The sequence below is a fragment of the Erythrolamprus reginae genome, chromosome 3 (assembly GCF_031021105.1).
Source record: "Erythrolamprus reginae isolate rEryReg1 chromosome 3, rEryReg1.hap1, whole genome shotgun sequence".
Classification (NCBI taxonomy): Eukaryota; Metazoa; Chordata; class Lepidosauria; order Squamata; family Dipsadidae; genus Erythrolamprus; species Erythrolamprus reginae.
The window spans coordinates 10,747,171-10,775,095 of NC_091952.1; the positions used below are offsets into that span (position 1 = coordinate 10,747,171).

Genomic DNA, 27,925 nt, shown 5'->3' on the forward strand with positions numbered 1-27,925 from the left:
AACAGAATAGAATGGAGTACTTTATTGACCAAGTGTGATTGGACACAAGAAATTTGTCTCCAGTACATAAAATGTGACGTATGAACATTTCTGCTGAATATGACTGTTGCAGCATCCACATAACCACAGGCTCAAAATTTGGATGCTTTATGACGGTTGTGGTGTGTCAGTGTGTGTGTGTGTCTGTGTCTGTGTGTAATCTGATCCCCTTTTGTGAGTTTCTGACAAGCCATGTCAATGGGGAAGCCAGATTCACTGGACAACTGTGTTACTAAATTAATAACAGCAGTGATTCACTTAAGGACGGTGATACAAACGGTCATAAAATGGGGCAAAATTCACTTCACGTAGGTCTGATGCAAGCATAGGACTCAATTGCATCCATAACTTGTGGATTACCTGTAATAATAATAATAATAATAATAATAATAATAATAATAATAATTAGTTAATTATTAAAAGTTAATTAAGAAAGTAGTGAAATATGAAGATCTAAAAATCGAGCTGCAACGACTCTGGCATAAGCCCATGAAAGTGGTCCCAGTGATACTTGGCACACAGGGCGCAGTGCCAAAGGATCTCAGCGGACATTTGAAAACCATCGGAATTGACAAAATCTCCATCTGTCAATTGCAAAAGGCCACTTTACTGGGATTGGCAAAGATAATTCGCCGCTACATCACGCAGTCCTAGGTGCTTGGGAAGCGCCCGACTGGTGATGAAATACGAAATCCAGCATAGTGATCTCGTTTGCTGTGTTGTACTGACATAATAGTAATAATTATAATAGTCTCAAATTCAAACTCACAAGGTTTTGAAACATAATACACCGGACCTCATGATTGTGGAAAAGAAAAAAGTGTGGATCGTTGATGTCGCCATACCAGGTGACAAACTTAGCTGATATCATGGTCTTAAAATCGAACTACGACGACTCTGGCATAAACCAGCACAGGTGGTCCCCGTAGTTATCGGCACTCTGGGTGCTGTTCCAAAAGACCTCAGCCAGCATTTGAAAAACAATAAACATTGACAAAATCACGATCTGTCAGTTGCAAAAGGCCACCGTACTTGGATCTGCACGCGTCATACAAAAATACATCACACAGGCCTAGACGCTTGGGAAGTGTTTGACTTGTGATATTGCGATATGAAATCTGGCATATAAATCTTGTTTGCTGTGTATTACTGTTTTTTGTGAAAATAATAATAATAATAATAATAATAATAATAATAATAATAATAATAATAATAAATTGTTTTCCCCTGGGTTTTTTTGCTCTATTCTGGTGGCTTAGGCTCTTAAATATAACCCTATATTCTATGGAGGACCCAGAAATTGTTCCCCTCGCTGTATTATCAGTTGTAACAGAAGCAATTATCATTAATTAACATTAACTAGATCTTTCTCCTCTAAGCTAGTGTACTCTGGGAGCAAAATGTTCTTTATAGCAGACATCTGGATGTGTGTTTGTTAATTAAGCAATTAACTCATTCATTTTATACTTTATCTCTCCGGCCTAGAAAACATTCAATGCTCCCTTCCCCTATGAAATTCCTATCTTAGGCATCGTATATTTCATCTCTGTCAGGTTGGGAGCGGGTGAGAGTGAGGGGTTTCCAGAGTATGGGTCCTGCCGTTCGAATTTGTTTGCTCCTGTTTACTGAACTGACAGCAATGGCCACCTGTTAGGCCGAAGCCATCGTTAGAGTAGTACCGTTTGACTTGGGAAGGGTGGTTGCATGAGGGGAAAAAGATATTACATTACAGCACTCTCGTTGTCATGTGATTAAAATTCAGATGCTTGGCAAATGACTCATAGTATTTATACAATTGCAGAGTCCTGGGGTTGCAAGATCACTTACCGTATATTTCGGTGTACAAGACGCACTTTCCCCCTCCCTTAAAGAGGCTATAATTTGGGTGCGTTTTATACTCTGAATCTAGCTTTTTTCCCCCAGCCCTAACTTAGCTGCTAACGATCTTCCCAGCTCTTACCTTGCAGGCTCTTTCATTGTTTCTCTCTGCGAAGAATGTTTTCCAAGCCCTAAATCTTTGCAGGTTTTTTTCATTGCTCTAACTTGCTCTGAGTAAGTGTATTTCAAGCTCTAGCTTGCTCTGAGTAAGTTTCTTTTCAGCCCTAACCAGGTGCTAAAATTGTTCCCAGCTCTTACCGGCTTGCAAGCTCTTTCATTGTTACTCTCTGCAAAGAATGTTTCCCAAGCCCTAAGTCTTTGCAGGGTTTGTTTCATTGCTCTAAATTGCTCTGAGAAAGTGTATTTCAAGCTCTAGCTTGCTCTGAGTAAGTTTCTTTTCAGCCCTAACCAGGTGCTAAAAATGTTCCTAGGTCTTACCGGCTTGCAGGCTTTTTCATTGTTACGCTCTGCGAAGAATGTTTTCTAAGCCTTTGCAGGGTTTTTTTCCCCATTGCTCTATTTGATCATACTGTTTCTTTCCAGGTGCTAATGATGTTACCAGCTCTTACTGGCTTGCAAGTTCTTTCATTGTTACTCTCTGAGAATATACATATATTTAAAGCCCTTAACCAGGGGATAAAATAATGTGCTGAAGCTGACCAGACTAAGGATGCAAGCCAGATGAATACCTGTTAAGCAAATTCTTTTCCCTATTTTCCTCCCCTCAAAATAAGGTGTGTCTTATATTCTGTCTTATACTCTGAAAAATACGGTACTGACAGGCAAAGTCAAAGGAGAAACCAGATTTCATTTAACAATGCATGAGTTGTGAGCTGAACAACTGTTAAGTGATTCACTTAACAACAGTGACACGATAGGTTGCAAAACAGGACAAAATTCACTTAATTGTGGTCGTAAGTCAAGGAGTATCTGTGCATAAAACCAAACTCCTGTTCTTTCCTACGCAAATGAAATCTTTCTCATTCTTCGTCTCCTCCCTACATTTTCAAGATAACCAGGTTAAGTGATCTTAATCTCCTTGCCACTTCTAAGCTGAGAAACCAAATGAGTACAGTAAAGAGAGGTGTAGTAGATGGCCAGGCTTAGCCTGAGGGAGGGGTCAAGTGTGTCATAAGCCACGAGTCCCTGTAAGCCTACAAGAGATTGAAGTCCTTGGAACGACTTCTTATCTCCCGCTCATTTCTCTTTAACGGCCAGTTGGCCAGGTTCTTCTAGAAAGCTTAAGATTGCAATAGATATTTTATACTCATTTGAATTGCCCGAATCTCCTGATTTCCCTGGCGCTTGGCAAGAGGCATTCAAGCTTGGCCAACGTTCACCCCATAGATGAGAAAGCTTCCTGGAGAACATCAACAGCCCAACTTCTATGCTGGATCAAGATGACAACACATGGAGACATAACTCACAAAAAGCCAAAGGCCAAGGCTGGAACATCACCTCAATGTTAACCATGGACACATATTCATTCCAATGGATTTAGCAATCGGCTAAACATGTTCATGCGGCGGTGAAGTTGGATGTTGTCATGTCTGAAAACAGGACAGACCCCTTTCACAAGTTCTGTTTCCTGTCTTGCTGGAACCTTTATTTAACCCTTCCTTTCTTTTCTTCTTGGCCGTCCCGATGTCTCAATAGGTGGTTTCTCTGGTGACCTGGCTAGAAAAAGTATGGTTACTAGAGATGCTGTTAGATTTTCTGCTGAACTTGGTTCTCTTCTTCTTCTTTCTCCACGGCAGACATATGGAAATGAAGGTGGAAAAGAAGATCTGGCGGAAGTTGGTGGAAACCAAGTTGTAGAGGACCGGGTTAATCGCTGAACTAACGTAGAAGAGGATGTTGGTCAGCATGTAGAAATAGTGGTAGAAGTCATAAAGGAAGCTGAGCGGGAAGGAAAAAAGGGGAAGATATACTCAGTCGTGTACCATGTAAAAATACAACAACAACAACACAATAATAATAATAATAATAATAATAATAATAATAATAATAATAATAATAGACACATATGTGCCGGAACTACCATTTACCAGTGGCAAAGAACTGGTGGGATCATGAGCCTGAAAAAGAGGTCGAAAATGAGCAAGCAAAACTACTGTGGGACTTCCGACTTCCGACTGACCGAATTCTGAAGCATAATACACCAGACATTGTGTTCGTGGAGAAAAAGAAAGTATGGATCATCGACATCGCAATCCCAGGAGACAGCAGAATTGAGGAGAAGCAGCTAGAGAAATTAGTGAAATACGAAGATCTAAAAATCGAGCTGCAACGACTCTGGCATAAGCCCATGAAATTGGTCCCAGTGGTACTTGGCACGCTGGGCGCAGTGCCAAAGGATCTCAGCGGACATTTGAAAACCATCGGAATTGACAAAATCTCCATCTGTCAATTGCAAAAGGCCGCTTTACTGGGATCGGCAAACATAATTTGCCGCTACATCACGCAGTCCTAGGTGCTTGGGAAACGCCCGACTGGTGATGAAATACGAAATCCAGCATAGTGATCTCGTTTGCTGTGTTGTACTGACAATAATAATAATAATAATAATAATAATAATAATAATAATAATAAATTAGATTTGTATGCCGCCCCTCTCCGAAAGTGGCTTGCCCTTATTTCAAAGTGTAAACATTCAAGATGTTCTGAGATAAAAATTTAGACCTGTAATGGGGAACTTTTTTCCCCTCGAGTGCCAAAATTGTGTGCGTACCCACAGCCAGGGGTGGGCTGTTGCCCGGACAAGGGGGAAACGTAGTGGGGAAGGAAAAATGGAGCTCCACCCCAGAGCACCCAATTTGCACTGAAAGGTTGAAAGAAAATGCAGGGCGTCCTACATAAGCCACACCCACAGTGTGTAGTAATACTTTTGGTAGCCCTTCACTGCCCACAGCCATAATTCAGTGCCTGGAGAGGGCAAAAACGACCTACCCGCCCCCTCAGGGGCCCTGTGGAGGCCAGAAACGGCCCACTTTCCAACTTCCGGTGTGCCTGGTAGGCCCATGTTTTGCCATCCCCAGGTTCCAGAGGCTTCCCTGGAGCCTGGGGAGGGCAAAAACAGCCCGCACTCTCCAGAGGCCCCCTGGAAACCTAAAATGCCCTCCCAGAGCCTCTGCGCAAGCCAAAAATCAGCTGGCTGCCATGCACACATGCACTGGAGCTGAGCTAAGGTAACGGCTTGCATGCCCGCAGATATGGCTCCATGTGCCACCTGTGGCATGCGTTCCATAAGTTCATCATCACTGGTCTCGACCTTTATCCTGCTCATCTCTGCCAAACAATGATAGGGATCCATCGACTTACTCTGACCACTGATTTTCTGAGATGTAGCAATACATAAGCCGTCGCACATGGTACGGAAGCCAGCACACCACAAAGGCAATCACAACGGCACCTGAAATGGAGAGGGAAGGAATAATAAAGTTAGCTACTCATTATAAAAGGGTAAAAAAAAAAGGCAAAGGGAAACGGAAACCTATTGCGTCCAACTATAGCTGGGCCGTGCTAATCTCTGTTTCAAGTAGCCAGTATTATCCAAAGACATTTACTTGGTATACCTACATCACACTTACACTCCGTGTGCTGCACTGGCTGCCAATTGGTCTCTGGTCACAATTCAAGATGTTGGTTATTACCTATAAAGCCCTACATGGCTTAGGACCAGACTATTTATGGGACCGTCTTCTGCTGCATACCTCCCAGAGATCGATTAGAGCCCACAGGGTTGGCCTTCTCTGGGTCCTGTCAACTAAGCAGTGTCGGTTGGTGGCCCTGTGGGGAAGGGTCTTCTCTGTGGTGGTCCCGGCTCTTCAGAATCAATTACCCCCCGAGATCCATACTGCCCCCACCCTACTGGCTTTCCAAAAGGCTCTGAAGACCTGGCTCTCCTGGTTCTAATTCATAACTGTGGGTAGAGTTAGCCTGCAATACTGCATTCCAACCACAAGTAGTACAGAAGGAAGGGAGGAGGGAGGGACGGAAGGAAGGAAGGAAGGAAGGAAGGAAGGAAGACCTGGAGGGAGGGAGAGGGAGCAGAAGGAAGGAAGACTGGGAGGGAGGAAGGGAGGAAGGAAGGAAGGAAGGAAGACCTGGAGGGAGGGAGAAAGAGAGGAAGGAAGGAAGGAAGGAAGGAAGGAAGAAAGACTGGGAGGGAGAAAGAGAGGAAGGAAGGAAGGAAGGAAGGAAGGAAGGAAGGAAGACCGGGAGGGAGGAAGGGAGGAAGGGAGAAAGGAAGACTGGGAGGGAGACAGGGAGAGAGGGAGAGAGGGAGGAAGGAAGGAAGGAAGAACGGGAGGGAGAAAGAGAGGAAAGAAGGAAGGAAGGAAGGAAGGAAGACTGGGAAGGAGGAAGGGAGGGAGGGAGGGAGGGAGGGAGGAAGGGAGGGAGGAAGGGAGGGAGGAAGGAAGGAAGGAAGACCGGGAGGGAGAAAGAGAGGAAGGAAGGAAGACTGGGAGGGAGAAAGAGAGGAAGGAAGGAAAGAAGGAAGGAAGGAAGGAAGGAAGGAAGGAAGGAAGGTCAATAGTAATAGTGATAGACTTATATACCACTTCACAGTACTTTTAAGCAGTTTACAGAGTCAGCATATTGCCCCCAATAATCTGGTTCCTCATTTTATCCACTTCGGAAGGATGGAAGGATGAGTCCACCTTAGAACTGGATGGCTTGGACGAGGCTTTTCCCCCCTGCTTATTTATGCTCTCTGATATTATCAGGCAGAATCTTATATTTTATTCACTCATCTATCTAGCCATGCCTTGGTAAATGAGTAATCAATTAACAGGGCCTTTATGTTAATTTGCAATATTCTATGCAATCACTGCTATCAACACTTCCTAACTAAAGGAAGCTGTGCCATTGGCTGTATCTTAAATGGGTTTGCAGATCAAGATAGTGATAGTTCAACGGGAAGCAAGAATTCGGTGTCCTTGGATACATTATTTGGACAGTTCTATGCAGGCAGTAATGAAAATTATGTCACCTTCTTTTTCTTTCAGATTAACATAATTTCATTAATAAATTAATACTACATGTTTGCATTCCAATTTTTAAAAATAAATGTCCATCTCTTTTATGATGTACTTATTTGCTTGGGAAATGTGTGTAAAGATGGAAAATGGGTGCAAACTGTATTTTAGAGAAAAAATAAATATACAGTTCATGATTGCATTTTGTAGAAAAAAATCCACATGGATTGTTATGCCTCTTTAAAAACCAAGTAATGGTCAAATGGTGATCTTCCTTCCTTCCTTCCTTCCTTTTTTCTTTCTTCTTTCTTCTTCCTTCCTTCCTTCTTTTCTTTCTTTCTTCTTTCTTTCTTCTTCCTTCCATCCTTCCTTCATTTTTTCTTTCTTTCTTTCTTTCTTTCTTTCTTGTTTCTTCTTCCTTCCTTCCTTCTTTTCTTTCTTTCTTCTTTCTTTCTTTCTTTCTTCTTCCTTCCTTCCTTCTTTTCTTTCTTTCTTCTTTCTTTCTCCTTCCTTCCTTCCTTTCTTCCTTCCTTCCTTTCTTTTCTCACTGGGCCCATCAGAAGTGGGGAAACAGGCTGTTTCCAGCCTCCAGAGGACTTCTGTGGTGGGTGGGGGAAGCTGTTTTTGCCCTCCCTAGGCACTGAATTACGGGTGTGGGCACTCACACACGTGTGACAGCACATGCGCACGCTCTTTCGGCACCCGAGGGGAAAAAAGGTTTGCCATCATTGGTCTAGGATTTCAACATTTTTTTGTATGGTGGTGATAATGGGATCTGAAAGATGATCTCTTGAGAAGGAAGTGCAACACACCCCAGACATTGTGGATTGCCACAAACAGACATCAAGCACTACTTGGAATCAACCTAGATGGTTCAAAAACCTCCAGATAGTTGGGAGTATTAGAAATTTCTTCTTTGAAAGAAACAAGAATGGTGGAAGGGGCTACAAGAATGGTGGAAGGTCTTAAGCATAAAACTTATCAGGAAAGACTTCATGAACTCAATCTGTACAGTCTGGAGGACAGAAGGAAAAGGGGGGACATGATCAAAACATTTAAATATATTAAAGGGTTAAATAAGGTTTAGGAGGGAAGTGTTTTTAATAGGAAAGTGAACACAAGAACAAGGGGACACAATCTGAAGTTAGTTGGGGGAAAGATCAAAAGCAACATGAGAAAATATTATTTTACTGAAAGAGTAGTAGATGCTTGGAACAAAATCCCAGCAGATGTGGTTGGTCAATCCACAGTCACTGAATTTAAATATGCCTGGGATAAACATAGATCCATCCTAAGATAAAATACAGGAAATAGTATAAGGGCAGACTAGATGGACCATGAGGTCTTTTTCTGCCGTCAATCTTCTATGTTTCTAAACAATACATCATTTCCAAGCCACAGGGGCAAGACTTCAGCTGTACAGATAAACTAAATATCAGATAAGAGGAAGGTAGCTTCAAATCAGAGGGCTACGTACGTAGAACTCGAACTCCATGCTTCAAGGTTTGAACACGGCCAGGTTCCATGGACATGCTCAGCATGGTCTGCTGTCCTCCAATTGTGCACACTTGGTGTTCTTGGGCCGCTTGTTTGAACATGATGATAAGTTGGTTGGCTATAATGGTGTTGAGGACGGAGATAACCACCATTGGGAAAACAAAGGAGATGAAGACGTTGACCTGGATTGGACAGGAAGAGAGGGAATACAGAAAGTTTGTTAGCATCTAAAGGGCAGAAAAGAGATTAGAGATTTGTATTATAGTGTTCGGAAACTTCAGATCGTGCAGAATGCAGCTGCGAGAGCAATCATGGGCTTCCCCAGGTATGCCCATGTTACACCAACACTCCGCAGTCTGCATTGGTTGCCGATCAGTTTCTGATCGTGTTGGTTATGACCTATAAAGCCCTTCATGGCACCGGACCAGATTATCTCAGGGACCGCCTTCTGCTGCACGAATCCCAGCGACCAGTTAGGTCCCACAGAGTGGGTCTTCTCCGGGTCCCGTCAACCAAACAATGTCGCTTGGCAGGACCCAGAGGAAGAGCCTTCTCTGTGGTGGCCCCGGCCCTCTGGAACCAACTCCCCCCAGAGATTAGAATTGCCCCCACCTTCCTTGCCTTTCGAAAGCTGCTTAAAACCCACCACTGCCGCCAGGCATGGGGGAACTGAGATACACTCCCCCCTAGGCCTTTACAATTTTATGCATGGTATGTCTGTATGTATGATTGGTTTTTATATAATGGGTTTTTAACTGTTTTTAGTATTGGATTTTGTTATATACTGTTTTATTGCTGTTTTTAGCCGCCCCGAGTCTGCAGAGAAACAAAACATCCCAAAAAACACAGAAACATTTCTACTGGGAATACTAAGCTGTAAATACAGTGATCCCTTGCCACTTCGCGGTTCACATTTTGCAGACTCGGTGCATCGCAGGTTGCTGCTGGGACTTAACCTGGTGCAGAGCGGAGAATTCCGGCAGGCACACCGCTCAGTTAGCCAGTCCTGGCGGAGATGGTGGCGGCAACTGCTAAGGCGGCTCTGTTGGCTTCCTTTTGAGGAGCAGCAGTGTCAGGAATGTCATGTCCACGCCCCAGGCCCCCACCACCCACACCACCACTGTCTCCGCCAGGACCGGCTAACTCAGCGGCGTGCGTGCCTTGTCCCTGCCACTCGGAGTCCCCATGCAGCTTCCTGGCATGTGACGCTTTGCTGCTGGGTGGGGTGCGAAGCGGAGCCTCCAGGAGCCCCTCGCGAGGATTCCCAGAGAGAGAAGGAGAGAGAGATGGAGGCAGAGAGATGACAGGTAAAGAGAGAGGGATGGGAGGGACAATGAGTGTGGGAGAGAGAGAGAGAGAGAGGAGAGAGATTTATTGTCCCTACTTCACGGATTTTCATTTATCGTGGGTGGTCCTAGAACGCAATACCCGCGTTAAACGAGGGATCCCTGTATATTTAAAACAGTGGTAACTTGAGGACTGCCTGTATTTATTTATTTATTTATTATTTATTTATTTATTTATTTATTTATTAGATTTGTATGCCGCCCCTCTCCATAGACTCGGGGCGGCTCACAACACAATAAAACAGTTCATGACAAATCTAATAATTTACAACTTAAAATATTAAAAAAAAACCATTATTAAGCAGACATACATACAAACATACCATACATAAATTATATAGGCCTGGGGAAAATATCTCAGTTCCCCCATGCCTGACGACAAAGGTGGGTTTTGAGGAGTTTACGAAAGGCAAGGAGGGTGGGGGCAATTCTAATCTCTGGGGGGAGCTGGTTCCAGAGAGTCGGGGCCGCCACAGAAGGCTCTTCCCCTGGGGCCAGCCAACCGACATTGTTTAGTTGACGGGACCCGGAGAAAGCCCACTCTGTGGGACCTAATCGGTCGCTGGGATTCGTGCGGCAGAAGGCGGTCCCGGAGTTATTCTGGTCCGATGCCATGAAGGGCTTTATAGGTCATAACCAACATTTTGAATTGTGACCGGAAATTGATCGGCAAAAATTTTATTTCCAGGGTAGGATCACATAATTTTGCTGATCTTAATTGTGCTAGAACATGAATGAGAGAACACTAGGCGATTTCCGGGCTACAAATAATTTAAGAAGTCAAAGAAAGACAACCCTGCGACGAAAACCTCTGTGTGGTTGCTCAGAAACGAGAAGAATGTGTGAATTCACAAGGAAAATGACAAAAAAGCCATTTCTCTCTTTCTGCCCACTGCTTCAAACGTTCTCCTCCGCGCAGCTCCTAGAGCCCCAAATCTTTTTCAGAACTCACTGCATCGAACACATAAATAAATAAACCGGCCACAGAAAAGCACAATCATTAAATCAGTAAGACTTTACAATAAAACCCTGCAACATAATAAATGGCACCATAAAAGTGTACAGTAGAATCCTAAAATGATAAATTATTGGTTTGAAAGCTTACAGAAAAATAAATCTTTTCCACTCGCTGCCCTGCTTCTTGGGCAGCTGCTGAAATCTCAGAATGTCACCAACACTCCACTATTGTAAAAAACTTACAATAAAACAATATAATTAAATCACGGGGATGCTACACTAAAGCAGGACAGTGCAGTCAATAAATACCGCACTTGATAAAATTCTTCAATAAGCTAGTGGAGTTGAAAGTCTTCTCACCTTTATTTGTATTTATTTATTTATTAGAGTTGGAAGGGACCTTATAGAGAAAAATGACCAGACCCCAACGGAAGACTTAATTATAGATAAGATATATACATGCGTGGAGATGGACGAACTCACTAACTCAATCAAGGGAAACAAAATCATGGAATCAAAACGAACATGGCAAAAATGGCATGAATGGGTTCAAAAGAGAATATAGAAACAATATACAGTATTCCCTTGATTTTCGCGGGGGATGCGTTCCGAGACCGCCCGCGAAAGTTGAATTTCCGCGAAGTAGAGATGCGGAAGTAAATACACTATTTTTGGCTATGAACAGTATCACATGCCATCCCTTAACACTTTAAACCCCTAAATTGCAATTTCCCATTCCCTTAGCAACTATTTAGATTATTACTCACCATGTTTCTTTATTACAGTTTATTAAAAAAATATTTATTAAAGGTGGACAAAAGTTGGGTGATGACATATGATGTCATCCGGCGGGAAAAACCGTGGTATAGGGGAAAAAACCGCAAAGTATTTTTTAATTAATATTTTTGAAAAACCGTGGTATAGACTTTTTGCGAAGTTCGAACCCGTGAAAATCGAGGGACCACTGTAATATGAAGCAACAGTACAGTTGAAACAATCTACAGCTACCTTGTAAATAGTTTTATTTACCATTAGTGAACGTAATAAATAAAAGTACGAAATATAATGTATATAATGGAATGTAACAGGTAAAAATCTACTATAAGAATGTTAATAGAGATGGTTTATATTATGTAAAACAGAATAATGTATGATTTGAATTATATGTGAAAACTTAATAAAGAAAATATAAAAAAAAAGAAAAGGAAGGGACCTTATAGGACAGTGATGGCGAACCTTTTTTTCCTCAGGTGCCAAAAGAGCGTGGACACCTGCTATTGCACATGTGCCAGTGCCCACACCCAGTAATGGGCAGCCAAAATTTTTATTGCCACACTGTGGGTGTGGCTTATTTTGTGGGTGTGGCTTTCCGGCCATGTTAGCAGGTGGGAGTGGCTTGAACAGTCATCATTGTTTAAATCAGAGGTCTCAAACCCAGGCCACTTTAAGACTTGTGGAACTTCAACCCCCAGAATTCCTCAGCCAGCATTGCTGAGGTGAGGTGTTGAGCTTTGCTGGCTGAGGAATTCTGGGAGTTGAAGTCCACAAGTCTTAAAGTGGCCCGGGTTTAAGTGAACTGTTAAGTCCTCGACTTACAACCTTGTCAGTTGTAAGCGTCACTCGCTGGGGTGACAATTTGCTTTGTGTTTCCCCTGCTCTCCTTCCTGGGTCGCCCCCTCCACCTCAGGCTGGATAGATAGGCAAATGGGTGCTGCCAGAACCCCTTCCACCCACGCCTTCTGCTTGCACCTCAGACGGGAGGTGGCCATGTGAGGCTGGAGGGGAGCCGGGCAGGAGAGAGGGAAGCTCGTCCGAGGCCAGGAAGGAGGAAAGAGGAAAAAAGCAAGGAGCACAGACGCAGCAGCAGCAGCAGCAGCAGCAGGGGGAAAAAGGAGAGCCAAGTCGAGACCAGTAATCCAGGAAGTGACAGCCGCCAATCAGCTGGAGCTGTGCATACATCTTAATTCCCATTGGTGGAATCCTGCCTGCTGCCCACCCCTGCCCGCACCCATAATTCAATGCCTGGGGAGGGCGTAATCTGCTTCCCCTGCCCTCTGGATGTCTTCTGAAGGCCAGAAACAGCCTGTTTCCCAATTTTTGGTGGGCCCAGTAAGCTTGTGTTTCGCCCTCCCCAGGCTCCAAAGGCTTCCCTGAAGCCGGAAGAGGGTAAAAATTTATTTATTTATTTATTGGATTTGTATGCCGCCCCTCTCCGGAGACTCGGGGCGGCTAACAGCGACAATAAAACAGTGTACAATAGTAATTTGGTATTAGAAATGATTAAAAATCCATTAATATAAAAACCAAACATACATACATACATACCATGCATAAAATTGTAAAGGCCTAGGAGGAAAGAGGATCTCAATTCCCCCATGCCTGGCGGCAGAGGTGGGTTTTAAGTTGTTTACGAAAGGCAAGGAGGGTGGGGGAAGTTCTAATCTCTGGGGGGAGTTGGTTCCAGAGGGCTGGGGCTGCCACAGAGAAGGCTCTTCCCCTGGGTCCCGCCAGGCGACATTGCTTAGTTGACGGGACCCGGAGAAGATCCACTCTGGGGGACCTAACTGCCCTCTCCATCCCCCTGGAGGCTTTCTGGAAGCCAAAAATGCCCTCCCAGAACCAAAAATCAGCTGGCCGGCACACACATGCACATTGGAACTGAGCTAGGGCAACAGCTCGCATGCCACAGATATGGTTTCGCATGCCTCCTGTGGCACCTGTGCCATAGGTTCACCATCACTGCTATAGGTTTTTGTTAGTGTGGGTTCTTCAGATGCACAGCGTCCTCTTATTATTTTGTTTTTGTTTTTCTTTCCTGCTTTGGCTTAGCTTGCCATAAGCTGCCCAGAATAATTTTGGAGTTGTGAGCTTCTACATCTCAGCCATACATGAATAAATATATTTTATCTGGATAGGGAATTATTTATACCAGGCAACAAAGTATTGTTGAAGCCAGAGATGGAGAAATCGTTTGACCAAAGGGGATCGCTTTGAGATGGTCTCGTGGGATCCGTATCAAAACTCTGCCACAGTAGAGAGGCCCAGGTTCACAATGCTAATTTACCAAAGGAAAAAACTGGTGTTTGTTCCCACTCTCCAATATTCTCCGGGGATGCTTCCTTTAACAAGTTATAAGAATGTCCTGGAGCGAAGAAGCATTCTTGAAAATAAAATTGAGGCCAGAAACTCATATCATTTCCATTTTTGTTTTGTTTTTTAGAACAAGTAAATAAAGTTCGTTTCAATTCAAGACAACTGACAATTTCATAGACATATCAATGAGAGTGAATAGGTATCAAGATAAAATTAAAAGAGCAAAATTAACAGAACAGAATAAAGGAGTTGGAAAGGACCTTGGAGGTCTTCTAGTCCAACCTCCTTTTAGGGTAGGAAACCCGTTTGTTTGTTTGTTTGTTTGTTTGTTTGTTTGTTTGTTTGTTTGTTTGTTTATTTATTTATTTATTTATTTATTTATTTATTTATTTATTTATTTATTTATTTATTTATTTATTTATTTATTTATTTATTTATTTATTTATTTATTTATTTATAGAAACATAGAAGACTGACGGCAGAAAAAGACCTCATGATCCATCTAGTCTGCCCTTATACTATTTTTTTGTATTTTATCTTAGGATGGATATATATGTTTATGTTTAAATTCAGTTACCGTGGATTTATCAACCATGTCCGCTGGAAGTTTGTTCCAAGCATCTACTACTCTTTCAGTAAAAAAATATTTTCTCATGTTGCTTTTGATCTTTCCCCCAACTAACTTCAGATTGTGCCCCCTTGTTCTTGTGTTCACTTTCCTATTAAAAACACTTCCCTCCTGAATCTTATTTAACCCTTTGACATATTTAAATGTTTCAATCATGTCCCCCCTTTTCCTTGTGTCCTCCAGACTATACATTTATTTATTTATTAGATTTGTATGCTGCCTCTCTCCGTAGAATCGGGGCGGCTAATAACAATAATAAAACAGCGTATGACAAATCTAATATTTAAAATAACTAAAAACCCTTATTAAAACCAAACATACACACAAACATACCAGTGATGGCGAACCTTTTCTGCCTCCGGTGCCCACACCCATAATTCAATGACTAAGGAGGCAAAAACAGTTTCCCCCAAAAAAGGCCCTCTGGAGGCCAGAAATGGCCTGTTTCCCAACTTCTGGTGGACCCACTGGGCTCATGTTTTGCCCTCCCCAGGCTCCAAAGGCTTCCCTGGAGCTGGTGGAGGATAAAAATGCCCTCCCCATCCCACCAGAGGCTCTCTGGATGCCAAAAACACCCTCCCAGAACCTCTGTGCGAGCCAAAAATCAGCTGGCCAGCACACACATTAGACAGTAGATGAGGAGAACTTTCTTCCCTAACTCCCTATTACACATATGGAGACATATCCAGCTTTCCTCCCATCCCTAGACCTCCCACTCCCAATTTCTATGGCAGCTGAAGCAAGCAAGCAGCATGGTGACTGACACACAGTTGAGCCAGTAATCGGCAGCCAAAAGTTTTACTGCCACATTGTGGGTGTGGCTTATTTTGTGGGTGTGGCTAAATGGTCATGTCACTGGGTAGGAGTGGCTTGCCGGCCATGTGATCAGGTGGGAGTGGCTTGAACTAATCAGGATAGATAGATAGATAGATAGATAGATAGATAGAGTAAATAAATAGACAGACAGACAGATGATAGGTTGATGGATCCACCTAGTGGATGGATGGATGAAGGGATGGATAGATAGATATATGATAGGTGGGTTTTTAAAGCCTTGTGGAAGATGGGGAGGGTGGGAGTGGTATGAATCTCTGGAGGGAGATGATTCCAACGGGGCCCCCACCAAGAAGGCTTTCTCCCTAGGTCACACTAGGCGATATTGTCTAGCTGACGGAACCCAGAGAAGGCCTACTCTGTGGGACCTGACCGGCAGCTGGGATACAAATCTAAATAATAATAATAATAATAATAATAATAATAATAATAATAATAATAATACATGTGGCAGAAGATGGTCCCATAAGTAATCTGGTCCGATGCCATTTCCCCAAGTTCTTTATTTATAAAAATAATACAAATAGGATTTTAAAAAATGAACTAAATAAACAAACAAAGTACGCAGAACTTTACAATATTCATAATTTCAGAGTCACAGCTGCTGGTTAACTGTTCTTTTGTTATTATTATACTAATTTCAGCAACCTGTAACTCAAATTGATTGTCCAAAAAGATGCTTGTTTTCTTTTTTTAAGATTTTATAACAGTTTTCAGGAGTCAGTGATTTAATTATTTTGTGCCCTGGAAGCTTATTGATTTTATTGAAGCATTGCTCAGATTAGCACAGTGGTTATAAAAATCTAGTGTTTATAAAATGCAACACATGTTATGGACCGGGAGGTGGGGTGAGTTTAGGGACCCATAGTGAGATAAAATTGGGGTTAAATCTAATAAGAGATACATTGGCATTCAATACATTTTTTAAAAAAATCTTCCATGCAGAATAGTTTGGCTCATAAATCTGCAGTGCAATTTTAAACAGGTTTGAAACTAATTTACAGTAAATAACCCACATCCAATTACTTTGGAATATATTTTAAACAGTTGCTAAAATACATTTCACACAATCCTTCTAAAGGCTGGCTTCTAAAAATTCTCAAAGGTTGAGAGCAGTACCCAATAAAGTATTTGGGGTCTGCTTTCTGATGTCAACGACTACTTCAGCTTCAACCGCAACAACACAAGAGCACACAACAGATTCAAACTTAATATTAACCGCTCCAAACTTGACTGTAAAAAATATGACTTTAACAATCGAGTTGTCGAAGCGTGGAACTCATTACCGGACTCAATAGTGTCAACTCCCAACATTTCTCCCTTAGACTCTCCACGATTGACCTCTCCAGGTTCCTAAGAGGCCAGTAAGGGGAGTATATAAGTGCACTAGTGTGTCTATCGTCCCCTGTCCAATTGTCTTTCCTTATCTCATATATCATATATATTCTTTCCTTATCTATCTATCTATCTATCTATCTATCTATCTATCTATCTATCTATCTATCTATCTATCTATTATATATATATCATATATATTCTCTCCGTATCTCTTATATCATATATATTCTCTTCTTTTTTACTTTCTATCTTTATATATATTACTTAATGTCTATTCTCTTCCATATGTATTGTATATTGGACAAAGAATAAATAGAACTTCGACACCTTAAACATGATCTAAGTATTACCCACAAGATTATATGTTGCAATGTCCTGCCTGTCAAAGACTACTTCAGCTTCAACCACAACAACACAAGAGCACACAACAAATTCAAGGTTAACATTAACCGCTCCAAACTTGACTGTAAAAAATATGACTTTAGTAATCGGGTTGTTGAAGCGTGGAACTCATTACCGGACTCTGTATTATCATCCCCTAACTCTCAACATTTTACCTTTAGACTATCCACGGTTGACCTCTCCAGATTTCTAAGAGGTCAGTAAGGGGCGTACATAAGCTCACTAGAGTACCTTCTGTCCCCTGTCCTATAGTCTCTCCTATATCTCGTATTTCTTCTCTACTATATCCTCTATAACCTTCATTGTGTATTATTGTGTATTGGACAAAATAAATAAAAAACAAACAAACACGATTAGTAAATATAGGTACAAATCAGCACACTCTGCCTAAATAGCCATTTAGATCCTTCCAGCAAGATTTCTCTCTTTGCTCCTGCAGTTTTGTCTCAGTACATTAACGTACCCCAAATTGCCATTAAAAAAAAAATGTCCAGCTCACAAATAAATTGTTTTTAGTTGTTTTTCTTGTAAGCTGCCCAGAGTCCTTTGGAAGTTATAAATTAGATTAAATAAAATAATGAAAAATAAAATAAATAGGTTTCTAAGGATTTGTTGCAATAGGATATATGAATCTGTGTACATCACTTCCATTTTAACTTTATTGGTTTTTGATCCCAAATTCTTGGTGTCCCATTTCTTAAGTAATCCACGGATATAGATACATCCAAAATCTCATGTCCCTCTTCTAATGGAGTCACTGAAGCAAGGAGAGAAACTTCGAAGTGTTTACTTAGGTAACTTTTAAAGATCAGAAATCTTGTAAAAAAAAAGAAGCCAAGTTTCAACTCTGGGCTTTTAAAAGATAAGTACTCAAAGCTTAGGAGCCACTTTGGTGTAGTGGTTAAGGTACTGGCCGAAATACCAAAGGAGATGGTGAATTCTTTTTTTAAATTTTTTTATCAGTTTTTCAAAAGACAAACAAAGGACAAACAACATTCAACATTTAAGGAGCTACCATTGCTCCGCTTATCATAGAAATCTAACTAATACAAAAAAGAAAAAAAGCCTAGCTATGATCAGATTGATACAAAAACATAACATACATACTCTATATTCTTATTAAATTTAACTCTATACATATTCTCTATGTTAATTAATTTTTTTATCTATCAAATATTAAATGTTTTAATCTAAAATGGAATATAAAATATATCACTTCTAAATTTATCATATTGCAAAACTACCCTATGTTTATATTATTTTTAAGCTATTCATATATACATACGGTTTACCATCAAATTAATAAGTTCAAATAATTGTAAATTCTTACTTATTTAATTTTTAAAACTATTTTTAAAATTCTACCTTTTATATACTTTATCCCATATTTTATAAAATTCTGTTTCCGCTTGGTTATTCAAGCGTTTTGTCATCATGTCTAATTCTGCACATTCTATAATTTTTTAAAATACTTCTACATCTTTTGGTATTTGCTTTGCTTTCCATTTCTGTGCAAATGTAATTCTTGCCGCAACCAATATATGTATTATTAAATAATAAATTTCTTTTTTATACTTCATATTTGAAATACCCAGTAGGAAAAATTCGGGAGATTTTTTGATCTTCTCCTTTGTTATTTCATTTATCCATTTCTCTACTTTATTCCAACATTTCTTGGCTTCGGAGCATGTCCACCATGCATGAAAGTATGTGCCAGTTTCTTTTTTACATTTCCAACAAACTGGGCGGGGGGAGATGGGGAATTCTAATGGGACATTTTAGATTTGAAAGCCTTTTGGGTGACTTTAAGCTAATTACCAGGAGACTATGAGCTCTAGTTCCACCTTAGCATGAAAGCTGACTGGATGACTTTGGGCCAATCACCAGGAGACTACAAGTTCTAGTCCCACCTTAGGCATGAAAGCTAACTGAGTAGCTTTGGGCCAATCACCAGGAGACTATGAGTTCTAGTCCCACCTCAGCATGAAAGCTGACTGGATGACTCTGGGCCAATCACCAGGAGACTACGAGTTCTAGTCCCACCTTAGCATGAAAGCTGACTGGCTAACCTTAAGCCAGTCCTTCTCTCTCAGCCCAGGAAAGAGCAGTCTCAACAATTTAAAGGCGCATGCCTGCATGCACAAGCATGCACCAGGGTTTTTTAAAACTTTGCTTTCTCCCATACTGCTTGCCTGCCTCCTTAGTTGGATAATTGTGAGCCACCCTTAGTCCTCAGAGAGGGGCAGCATACAAATCCAAACAAACAAACAAACAAACAATCAAACAGTGAAACAGTGAAACGATGAAACGATGAAACGATGAAACGATGAAACGATGAAACGATGAAACGATGAAACAAAGCAACAAAGCAACAAAGCAACAAAGCAACAACGAAACAACGAAACAACGAAACAACGAAACAACGAAACAACGAAACAACGAAACAACGAAACAACGAAACAACGAAGCAACGAAACAACGAAACAACGAAACAACGAAACAACGAAACAACGAAATAATGAAATAATAATGAAATATCTGCAAGAAAATAACCAAGCTCAAAGAGTATGGATTCCACCATTCTCCTCCTCCTCCTCTTTCTCCTGCTCCCTTTATTCTCCCCCACCTTGTACCAAGTGCCAAAATCATCTTTAAACTTCCATCTACCAAAACCATCTAGGGTTTTATTTGTTATTTCACTTTTCTTTCATTTTCTGCTCAACGCAACCATTTCCAAATCGGTGTGATTATTTATGAAGAAATAATATTCGGCCAAATTAGTCACGAGGGTGCCACTGAAACCAGTGACGAAATAATGAGCTACAGTGACAGATTTAAATACTATCCTTTTCAGAACGACTTTGCCTGAATAGCGCCCAGGAATGCTAGAAACCAGACAAGCTGCATACAACTCTATTAAATCAATCCATCTGTCTTATATTTTGCAGCTTTACTCCAGTAAAGAACGTTTCATGTCTTAAGAGCTATAGTAGGTTATTTTATCAAAGCCTCACAATACTTTACGTCTTTTGCTCCTTGGGCAGCTTAAATCTTATTGACAACTGCTTACTCCACTGTGTTCTGTAAGCTTCAAAATACATCAGGGGCCTTTTTAAAAAAATAAATAGAAAACATGATGATAGACGAAGGGAGGTTTTCTCATAATGGAAAAGAATCTTTTTTTAATTTTTTAAAAAACTTTTATTGATAATAAGGATAGTTCATACAGTTGTTTTTACAAATCCAATACTGTATATTTTTACACATTAAAGTTACAAATCACAATTCTATGTATTTAGTAACTATATACAATTCAGTAAGTTGATAAAGTGTAACATATTACTATGCTTAAATCCTTTATGTGTACACCTGTACTCTGTTTTACTATGAAAAAGAATTAACAAAAGGCTTCAGTGATGCCATAAATAGTTCGGGTTTGGGTTCGGCGCCCAAATTTTAAAAAAGGCTGGGGTTCGGCACACGAACACAAACTTTTGCCGAACTTTCGAGTTCGGCACTCAGGAAAGCACCAGGAAACGCCGCTGCCCAGCTGTCACCTTCTGGAACAGTCGAAGCGCTTCCTGGCACTCTCCTGAACCCGAACTTTTGCCAAACTTCCGGGTTCGGCGTTCGGGAGACCGCCAAGAAGTACCCCGGCTGTTTGTGAAGGTGACAGTTGGGCGGCGGCACTTCCCAGAACAGCCAGGGAGGTGCTGGCCAATCGGGAGGCGCAAAAGGAGGTGGGGAATCCCACGAGGGAATTCCAGGGGCGGAGCTTTGACATCACTGAGACGTCCTTCCTGGAGTCTCCATTTTAGCTGGCCAGGAAGTGACATCAAAGCTCCGCCCCTGGAATCTCCTCATGGGATTCCCCACCTCCTTTTTCACATCCCGACTGGCTGACAGCTCCCCGGCGAACCCGAACCCAAAATTCAGGCTTGAGTTCGGTATACTGAACCGCGCAAAGTTCGGCACGAACCCGAACTTTGCAGGTTCGGTTCGCCCAACACTAGCCATAAACCATGAGAACAATTCCGGAATTATTTATGCTCAAGACAGAGTCATAAGATGAACTGTAGAATATCAGCTGTGGCCTAGAGGTGGAGCTCTTGCCTCCCTATCAAGAGGTTGTAAGTTCGATCCTAGGTAAGAGGCAGATGTAGGGTCTCCCGCTTGGGCAGGGGGTTGGACTAGATGACCTGCAAGATCCCTTCCAATTCTATTAATCCAAATCCGAATTTGAATAGAATAGAATTTTATTGGCCAAGTGTGATTGGACACACAAGTCTTTGGTGCATATGCTCTCAGTGTACATAAAAGAAAAATATACATTTGTCAAGAATCATGAGGTAGGACACTTAATGATTGTCTTAGGGGTCAAATAAGCAAAGAGGAAACAATATTAATAGAAATCTTAAGGATACAAGCAACAAGTTACAGTCATACAGTCATAAGTGGGAGAAAATTGGTGAATAAGAATGATGAGAAAAAACTACTAGTAATAGTGCAGACTTAGTAAGTAGTTTGACAGCATTGAGGGAATTATTTAGAAACATCGAAACATAGAAGTATGGGTCCTCATTTTTCCCACTTCATAAAGATGGAAGGCTGAGTCAACCTTGAGCTGGTGGTGAGATTCGAACTACCAAACTGCTATCAGCCAGTAGTCAGCACAATAAACTGTCATACATAGAAACATAGAAACATAGAAGACTGACGGCAGAAAAAGACCTCATCGTCCATCTAGTCTGCCCTTATACTATTTCCTGTATTTTTGTCTTAGGATGGATATATGTTTATCCCAGGCATGTTTAAATTCAGTTACTGGAAGTTTGTTCCAAGGATCTACTACTCTTTCAGTAAAGGTCCAGGAGGGAAGTGTTTTTAATAGGAAAGTGAACACAAGAACAAGGGGACCCAATCTGAAGTTAGTTGGGGGAAAGATAAAAAGCAACATGAGAAAATATTATTTTACTGAAAGAGTAGTAGATGCTTGGAACAAACTTCCAGCAGATGTGGTAGATAAATCCACAGTAACTGAATTTAAACATGCCTGGGATAAACATATATCCACCCTAAGATAAAATACCGAAAATAGTATAAGGGTAGACTAGATGGATCATGAGGTCTTTTTCTGCCGTCAGTCTTCTATATTTCTATGTTTCTATGTATGACAGTTTATTGTGCTGACTACTGGCTGATAGCAGTTTGGTAGTTCGAATCTCACCACCGGCTCAAGGTTGACTCAGCCTTCCATCTTTATGAAGTGGGAAAAATGAGGACCCAGATTGTTGGGGGGCAATATGCTGATTTTGTAAAATGCTTAGAGAGGGCTGTAAAGCACTTTGAAGTGGTATATAAGTTTTTTTTGCTATTGTCTTGGGGTCATGTGATCCCTATTACTGGCCTACCCAGCAAGCTTCTGACCAGCAAAGTCAATGTGGGAAGCTGTTATTTGTTTAATGACCACATGATTTGGACAATAATAGACAATAACAACAGAGTTGGAAGGGACCTTGGAAGTCTTCTAGTCCAACCCCCTGCTTATGCAGGAAACCCTGCACTACTTCAGACAGATGGTTATCTTATCTAACATCTTCTTAAAAACTTCCAGTGTTGGAGCATTCATAACTTCTGGTGGCAAACAGTTCCACTGATTAATTGTTCTAACTGTCAGGAAATTTCTCCTTAGTTCTAAGTTACTTCTCTCCTTGTTTAGTTTCCACCCATTGCTTCTTGCTCTACCCTCAGGTGAATAAATTGACTCCCTCTTCTTTGTGGCAACCCCTGAGATATTGGCACACTGCTATCATGTCTCCCCTGGTCCTTCTTTTCATTGAACTAGCCATGCCCAGTTCCTGCAATTGTTCTTCATATGTTTTAGCCTCCAATCCCTTAATCATCTTTGTGGCTCTTCTCTGTACTCTTTCTAGAATCTCAACATCCTTTTTGCATCATGGCGACCAAAACTGAATGCTGTATTCTAAGTGTGGCCTTATCAAGGCCTTATAAAGTAATATTAACACTATTTGCTTAAAACCAGTGGCAAAACCTACTTAAAAACTGTTTTGCCTAGCAATGGAAGGTTTGAAACTCATTTAGTGCACCAGTTGCGGCCCTATTTGGAGTGGGAGTCACTGCTCACAGTCACTCATGCCCTCATCACATCGAGGCTTGACTACTGTAACGGTCTCTACATGGGGCTACCTTTGAAGAGTGTTCGGAAACTTCAGATCGTGCAGAATGCAGCTGCGAGAGCAATCATGGGCTTTCCCAAATACGCCCATGTTACTCCAACACTCCGCAGTCTGCATTGGTTGCCGATCAGTTTCCGGTCACAATTCAAAGTGTTGGTCATTACCTATAAAGCCCTTCATGGCACCGGACCAGGGTATCTACGGGACCGGCTACTGCCGCACAAATCCCAGCGACCGGTTAGGTCCTACAGAGTTGGTCTTCTACGGGTCCCGTCAACTAAACAATGTCATTTGGCGGGACCCAGGGGAAGAGCCTTCTCTGTGGCGGCTCCAACGCTCTGGAATCAACTGCCCCCAAGAGATTAGAACTGCTCCCACCCTCCTTGCCTTTCGTAAACTCCTTAAAACCCACCTCTGTCATCAAACGTGGGGGAACTGAAACATCTCCCCCTGCCTATGTAGTTTTTTGTGTATGGTATGACTGTATGTATTATTTCATATATTGGGGTTTCTTGTTTTTTAGACTTTTTAAATGTATTATTGTTATTTCAGAATCTAACTATTAGATTTGTCATTATACAGTGGTCCCCCGATTATCGCGAGGGTTCCGTTCCAGGACCCCTCGCAATGAGCGGGTTTTCGCGAAGTAGCGCTGTGGAAGTAAAAACACCATCTGCGCATGTGCAGATGGTGTTTTTACTTCCGCCGCAGCAGCGAGGAGCCGAAGATTGGGGTTTCCCCGCCGCCCACGCAAACTCCTCGCTGCTGCCGCGCCCGCCGCTTGTCTTGTCCGCCCGCTGCTCGTCCGCCGCCTGCCTGCCCGTGCGCCCGCCACTCGCCCGCCCTTCGCCCGCCCACGCCATTCGCTCGCGCCGCTTCCCAGCTGAGTCCTGAAGCCAGAAGGCAAAGGCGAACTTCCGCGTTTGGCTTCGGGACTCAGCTGGGAAGCGGCACGAGCGAACGGCGTGGGCGGGCGAAGGGCGGGCGAACGGCAGCGAGGAGTTTGCGTGGGTGGTGGGGAAACCCCAGCGCCGCTTCCCAGCTGAGTCCCGAAGCCAAACGCGGAAGTTCGCCTTTGCCTTCTGGCTTCAGGACTCAGCTGGGAAGCGGCGTGAGCAAACGGCGTGGGCCGGCGAAGGGCGGGCGAGCGGCGGGCACGCGGGCAGGCAGGCGGCGGACGAGCGGCGGGCGGACAAGACAAGCGGCGGGCGCGGCAGCAGCGAGGAGTTTGCGTGGGCGGCGGGGAAACTCCTCGCTGATGCCCGCCGCTCGCCCTCCCCGCCAGCAAGAGGGGGAAGACCCAGGGAAGCCGCCCAGCAGCTGATCTGCCCGGCGCCATCTACACATGCGTGGCCATAGAAAAAAGGGCGCGCATGTGCAGATGGTGTTTTGACTTCCGGGTTGAAAAATCGCCATATAGCCTTTCGCAATGATCGGGATCGCGAAACGCGGGGGATCACTGTATATTGTTTTTATCATTGCTGTAAGCCGCCCCGAGTCTATGGAGAGGGGCGGCATACAAACCTAAATAATAATAATTTGTGTTTGTAAGACAAGGAATACTTGTATTGCATTGGGCATATTACTCAACTGACCCCCCAAACAAACAAGGAAGCCAGCCAGCCAGCCAGCAAACAAACTAAAAACATATTTCACTTCCAAGGGGAACACAATATTGTATTTGTGTCTTGATTTGATGGCCAGAATGCCAGCACCATCTGATAAAGGGAATCCATACCTAATTTTACATGTGTCAACAGCAACCAGAATTGTGTTTGCACAACAATGGATAAGTGAGAGATCCCTATGGATGAGATTGTAATTAAAAAATATATATTAGAAAGTGCAGAAATGGATAGACTAGCACTCAAAATTAGGGAGAAAGAAGAAACTGAATATTTTTCAACATGGGATTTGTTTTATCAAAGGTTAATTAGTAGAAACAGAACTTAGAAATCTAAAAGTGTAAGAGAGGAATGAATTGCAATGAATATTTACCTAAAATGGATAAGTACATAAATAGTAGAGTGATCCCTCGGTTTTTGTGGGGGATGCGTTCCAAGACCACCCGCCAAAAATGAATTTCCGCGAAGTAGAGGAATGCTGTTTTTGTCTGCATTTCATGAGTCATTGGACTTTTAAACCCTCCCTGTATTGTTAACAACCCATTGCTGCTAACCGCTGAGAGAGAACAGCTTCTCTCAGCTACCACGTGGGCTGAAGGAGGCTGCTGCTGCAGATACACCCCTCCTGCACACACACAAACCCTCCCTGCCCCGGCGTTCTTTTCCCTTTCCAAAAACCCGTGAAATAGCGAATCCGCGAATGATGAACCGCAGAGTAGCAAGGGATTACTGTACTATTATCATGCAATCATTATTGACATTAAGAATATTATAGAAACATAGAAGTCTGACAGCAGAAAAAGACCTCTTGATCCATCTAGTCTGCCCTTATACTATTTTTTTGTATTTTATCTTAGGATGGATCTATGTTTATCCCAGGCATGTTTAAATTCAGTTACTGTGGATTTATCAACGTCTGCTGGAAGTTTGTTCCAAGGATCTACTACCCTTTCAGTAAAATAATATTTTCTCATGTTGCTTTTGATCTTTCCCCCCCAACTAACTTCAGATTGTGTCCCCTTGTTCTTGTGTTCACTTTCCTATTAAAAACACTTCCCTCCTGGACCTTATTTAACCCTTTGACATGTTTAAATATTTCGATCATGTCCCCCCTTTTCCTTCTGTCCTCCAGACTATACAGATTGAGTTCATGAAGTCTTTCCTGATATGTTTTATGCTTAAGACCTTGTACCATTCTTGTAGCCCGTCTTTGGACCCGTTCAGTTTTGTCAATATCTTTTTGTAGGTGAGGTCTCCAGAACTGAACACAGTATTCCAAATGTGGTCTCACCAGCGCTCTATACAGCGGGATCACAATCTCTCTCTTCCTGCTTGTTATACCTCTAGCTATGCAGCCAAGCATCCTACTTGCTTTACCTACCGCCCGACCACACTGCTCACCCATTTTGAGACTGTCAGCAATCACTACCCCTAAATCCTTCTCTTCTGAAGTTTTTGCTAATAATTATTTTTACAATTACCAATACTTTGTCTCAAACTCAATTGTACTCAGACAGCATGCTTTATATAGATATTGTTTTTTATGTATTACATTGTTAAGAAAAAAATTACACACACACACACACAGAAAAATAAAGTTGGGGTGTCCTTTCAAAATGCACCCTTGGGACAACCAGGACCTGGATGACTGAGAATGTCTACAAACATTTAGGTCTGTGCAACAATTCCAGCATCTTATTGTTTGGAAATAATTGCTTTTGTGGCCAAACATTTGTCTGCTGAAACATTTAATGGAAGTGCTTAGCAGTCCACAGGATGAATCCCAGTTGGGCTATTCATCAATGTTAGGAGTACTAAAGTTTCCTCCTCTCTTATGCTGGCTGCTAGCGAGCAAGACAAACTGTGCTACTATCTGATTCTCATCCTACTACGAGCGTGCTGAGATTCATCGGAGCTAAAAGGCAATTCAGACGCTTGGCTGCAAACATTTGGGAGATGCAATTATTTCCTCAGGACCCAAATGATTGCTAGTCTTTATAAAATAATCCAACCAGTAAAGTTCCATTGCTTCCCCAGCCCCCCACGTTCACCTGCAACTCCATTGCCAAGAAAATAAGATAGCCTTTATTTTTACAGGCAGAAGACCACTACTATGACTTTTTTTAATTCTGCAAACCAGAATTACATGCCCTTCCCTCCTGTTTTGTAAGAGCTATATTCATGAGAGTCCGTATTTGCCTACTCTTGAACAATACTATATTTTTCCCCACCACACCCACACACCAGTGGTGAAATCTAACATAATTTTGGAGCATAAGACGCACCTCCCCACTCCTCCCCAAAAAGAGGGTGAAAATGTTGGAGATAGGAGAGAGAGGGAGAGAGAAGGATGGATGGATAGATAGATGATAGACAGACAGAGAAAGATATAGATTAGATGGATAGATGGATAGATGGATAGATAGATAGATAGATAGATAGATAGATAGAGTAGATAAATAGACAGACAGAAAGAAAGACAGACAGACGGACAAATGGATGGATGGATGGATAGATAGATAGAGAGAGAAAGATGGAGATGAGATGATAGACAGACAGACAGAGATGGATGGATGGATGGATAGATAGATAGAAAGATAGATAGAGGGATAAATGAATAGTAGATGACAGACAGACATAGATATAAATGTAGCCTCAATTTCTTGTTTCTAAGTGCTAGACTCCAAGGTTGGAGGAAGAGATAATTCCTCACTCCAGGATGTAAAAAGGAGACATTGAGTTTTTTATGGTGGAAAATCCCAGGTGTAAACAGTTTTTCAGAGTGTTTAAAACTTTCAAGGACTGTTTAAAAGAAGCAGAAAATGATGTCCTTATAGAAGAATAACAACTTCAGAGAAGCAAAGGGTTCCATTTGTATCAACTGTGGAGGGCTTTATTGGCAAGCGATCACAGAAACACATACACAAAAGGTACTGAAAATGATTTTTTTTTTGCTTTCAGAGAGGGTTATTATTTGCTTCTTTGTTCTTTCTGAAGTGGGGGATTCTTTCACAGGACTGTAGAGTGGAAGGCATTTTTCTTTTCTTTTTTATGTGATCAAATCCAAGAGAAACACATGAAACCATCCCCAAGAGACGGTTGTGTAGTC

General features: G+C 42.0%; 1 protein-coding gene across 1 annotated transcript in view; it reads right to left on the bottom strand.

The window, feature by feature from the left end:
• Positions 1 to 2,705: 2,705 nt before the first annotated feature.
• The window catches only part of NTSR1 (neurotensin receptor 1), a 154,433-nt gene continuing 129,213 nt past the window's right edge, over positions 2,706 to 27,925 (bottom strand). Inside the window, exons 2-4 of the mRNA XM_070744485.1 lie at positions 8,377 to 8,578; positions 5,239 to 5,329; positions 2,706 to 3,816 (exon numbers count right to left, since the gene is read on the bottom strand). Of these exons, the coding sequence (XP_070600586.1) occupies positions 3,567 to 3,816; positions 5,239 to 5,329; positions 8,377 to 8,578 (543 nt within the window). The 3' untranslated portion in view covers positions 2,706 to 3,566. The remainder of the gene's footprint in view (positions 3,817 to 5,238; positions 5,330 to 8,376; positions 8,579 to 27,925) is intronic.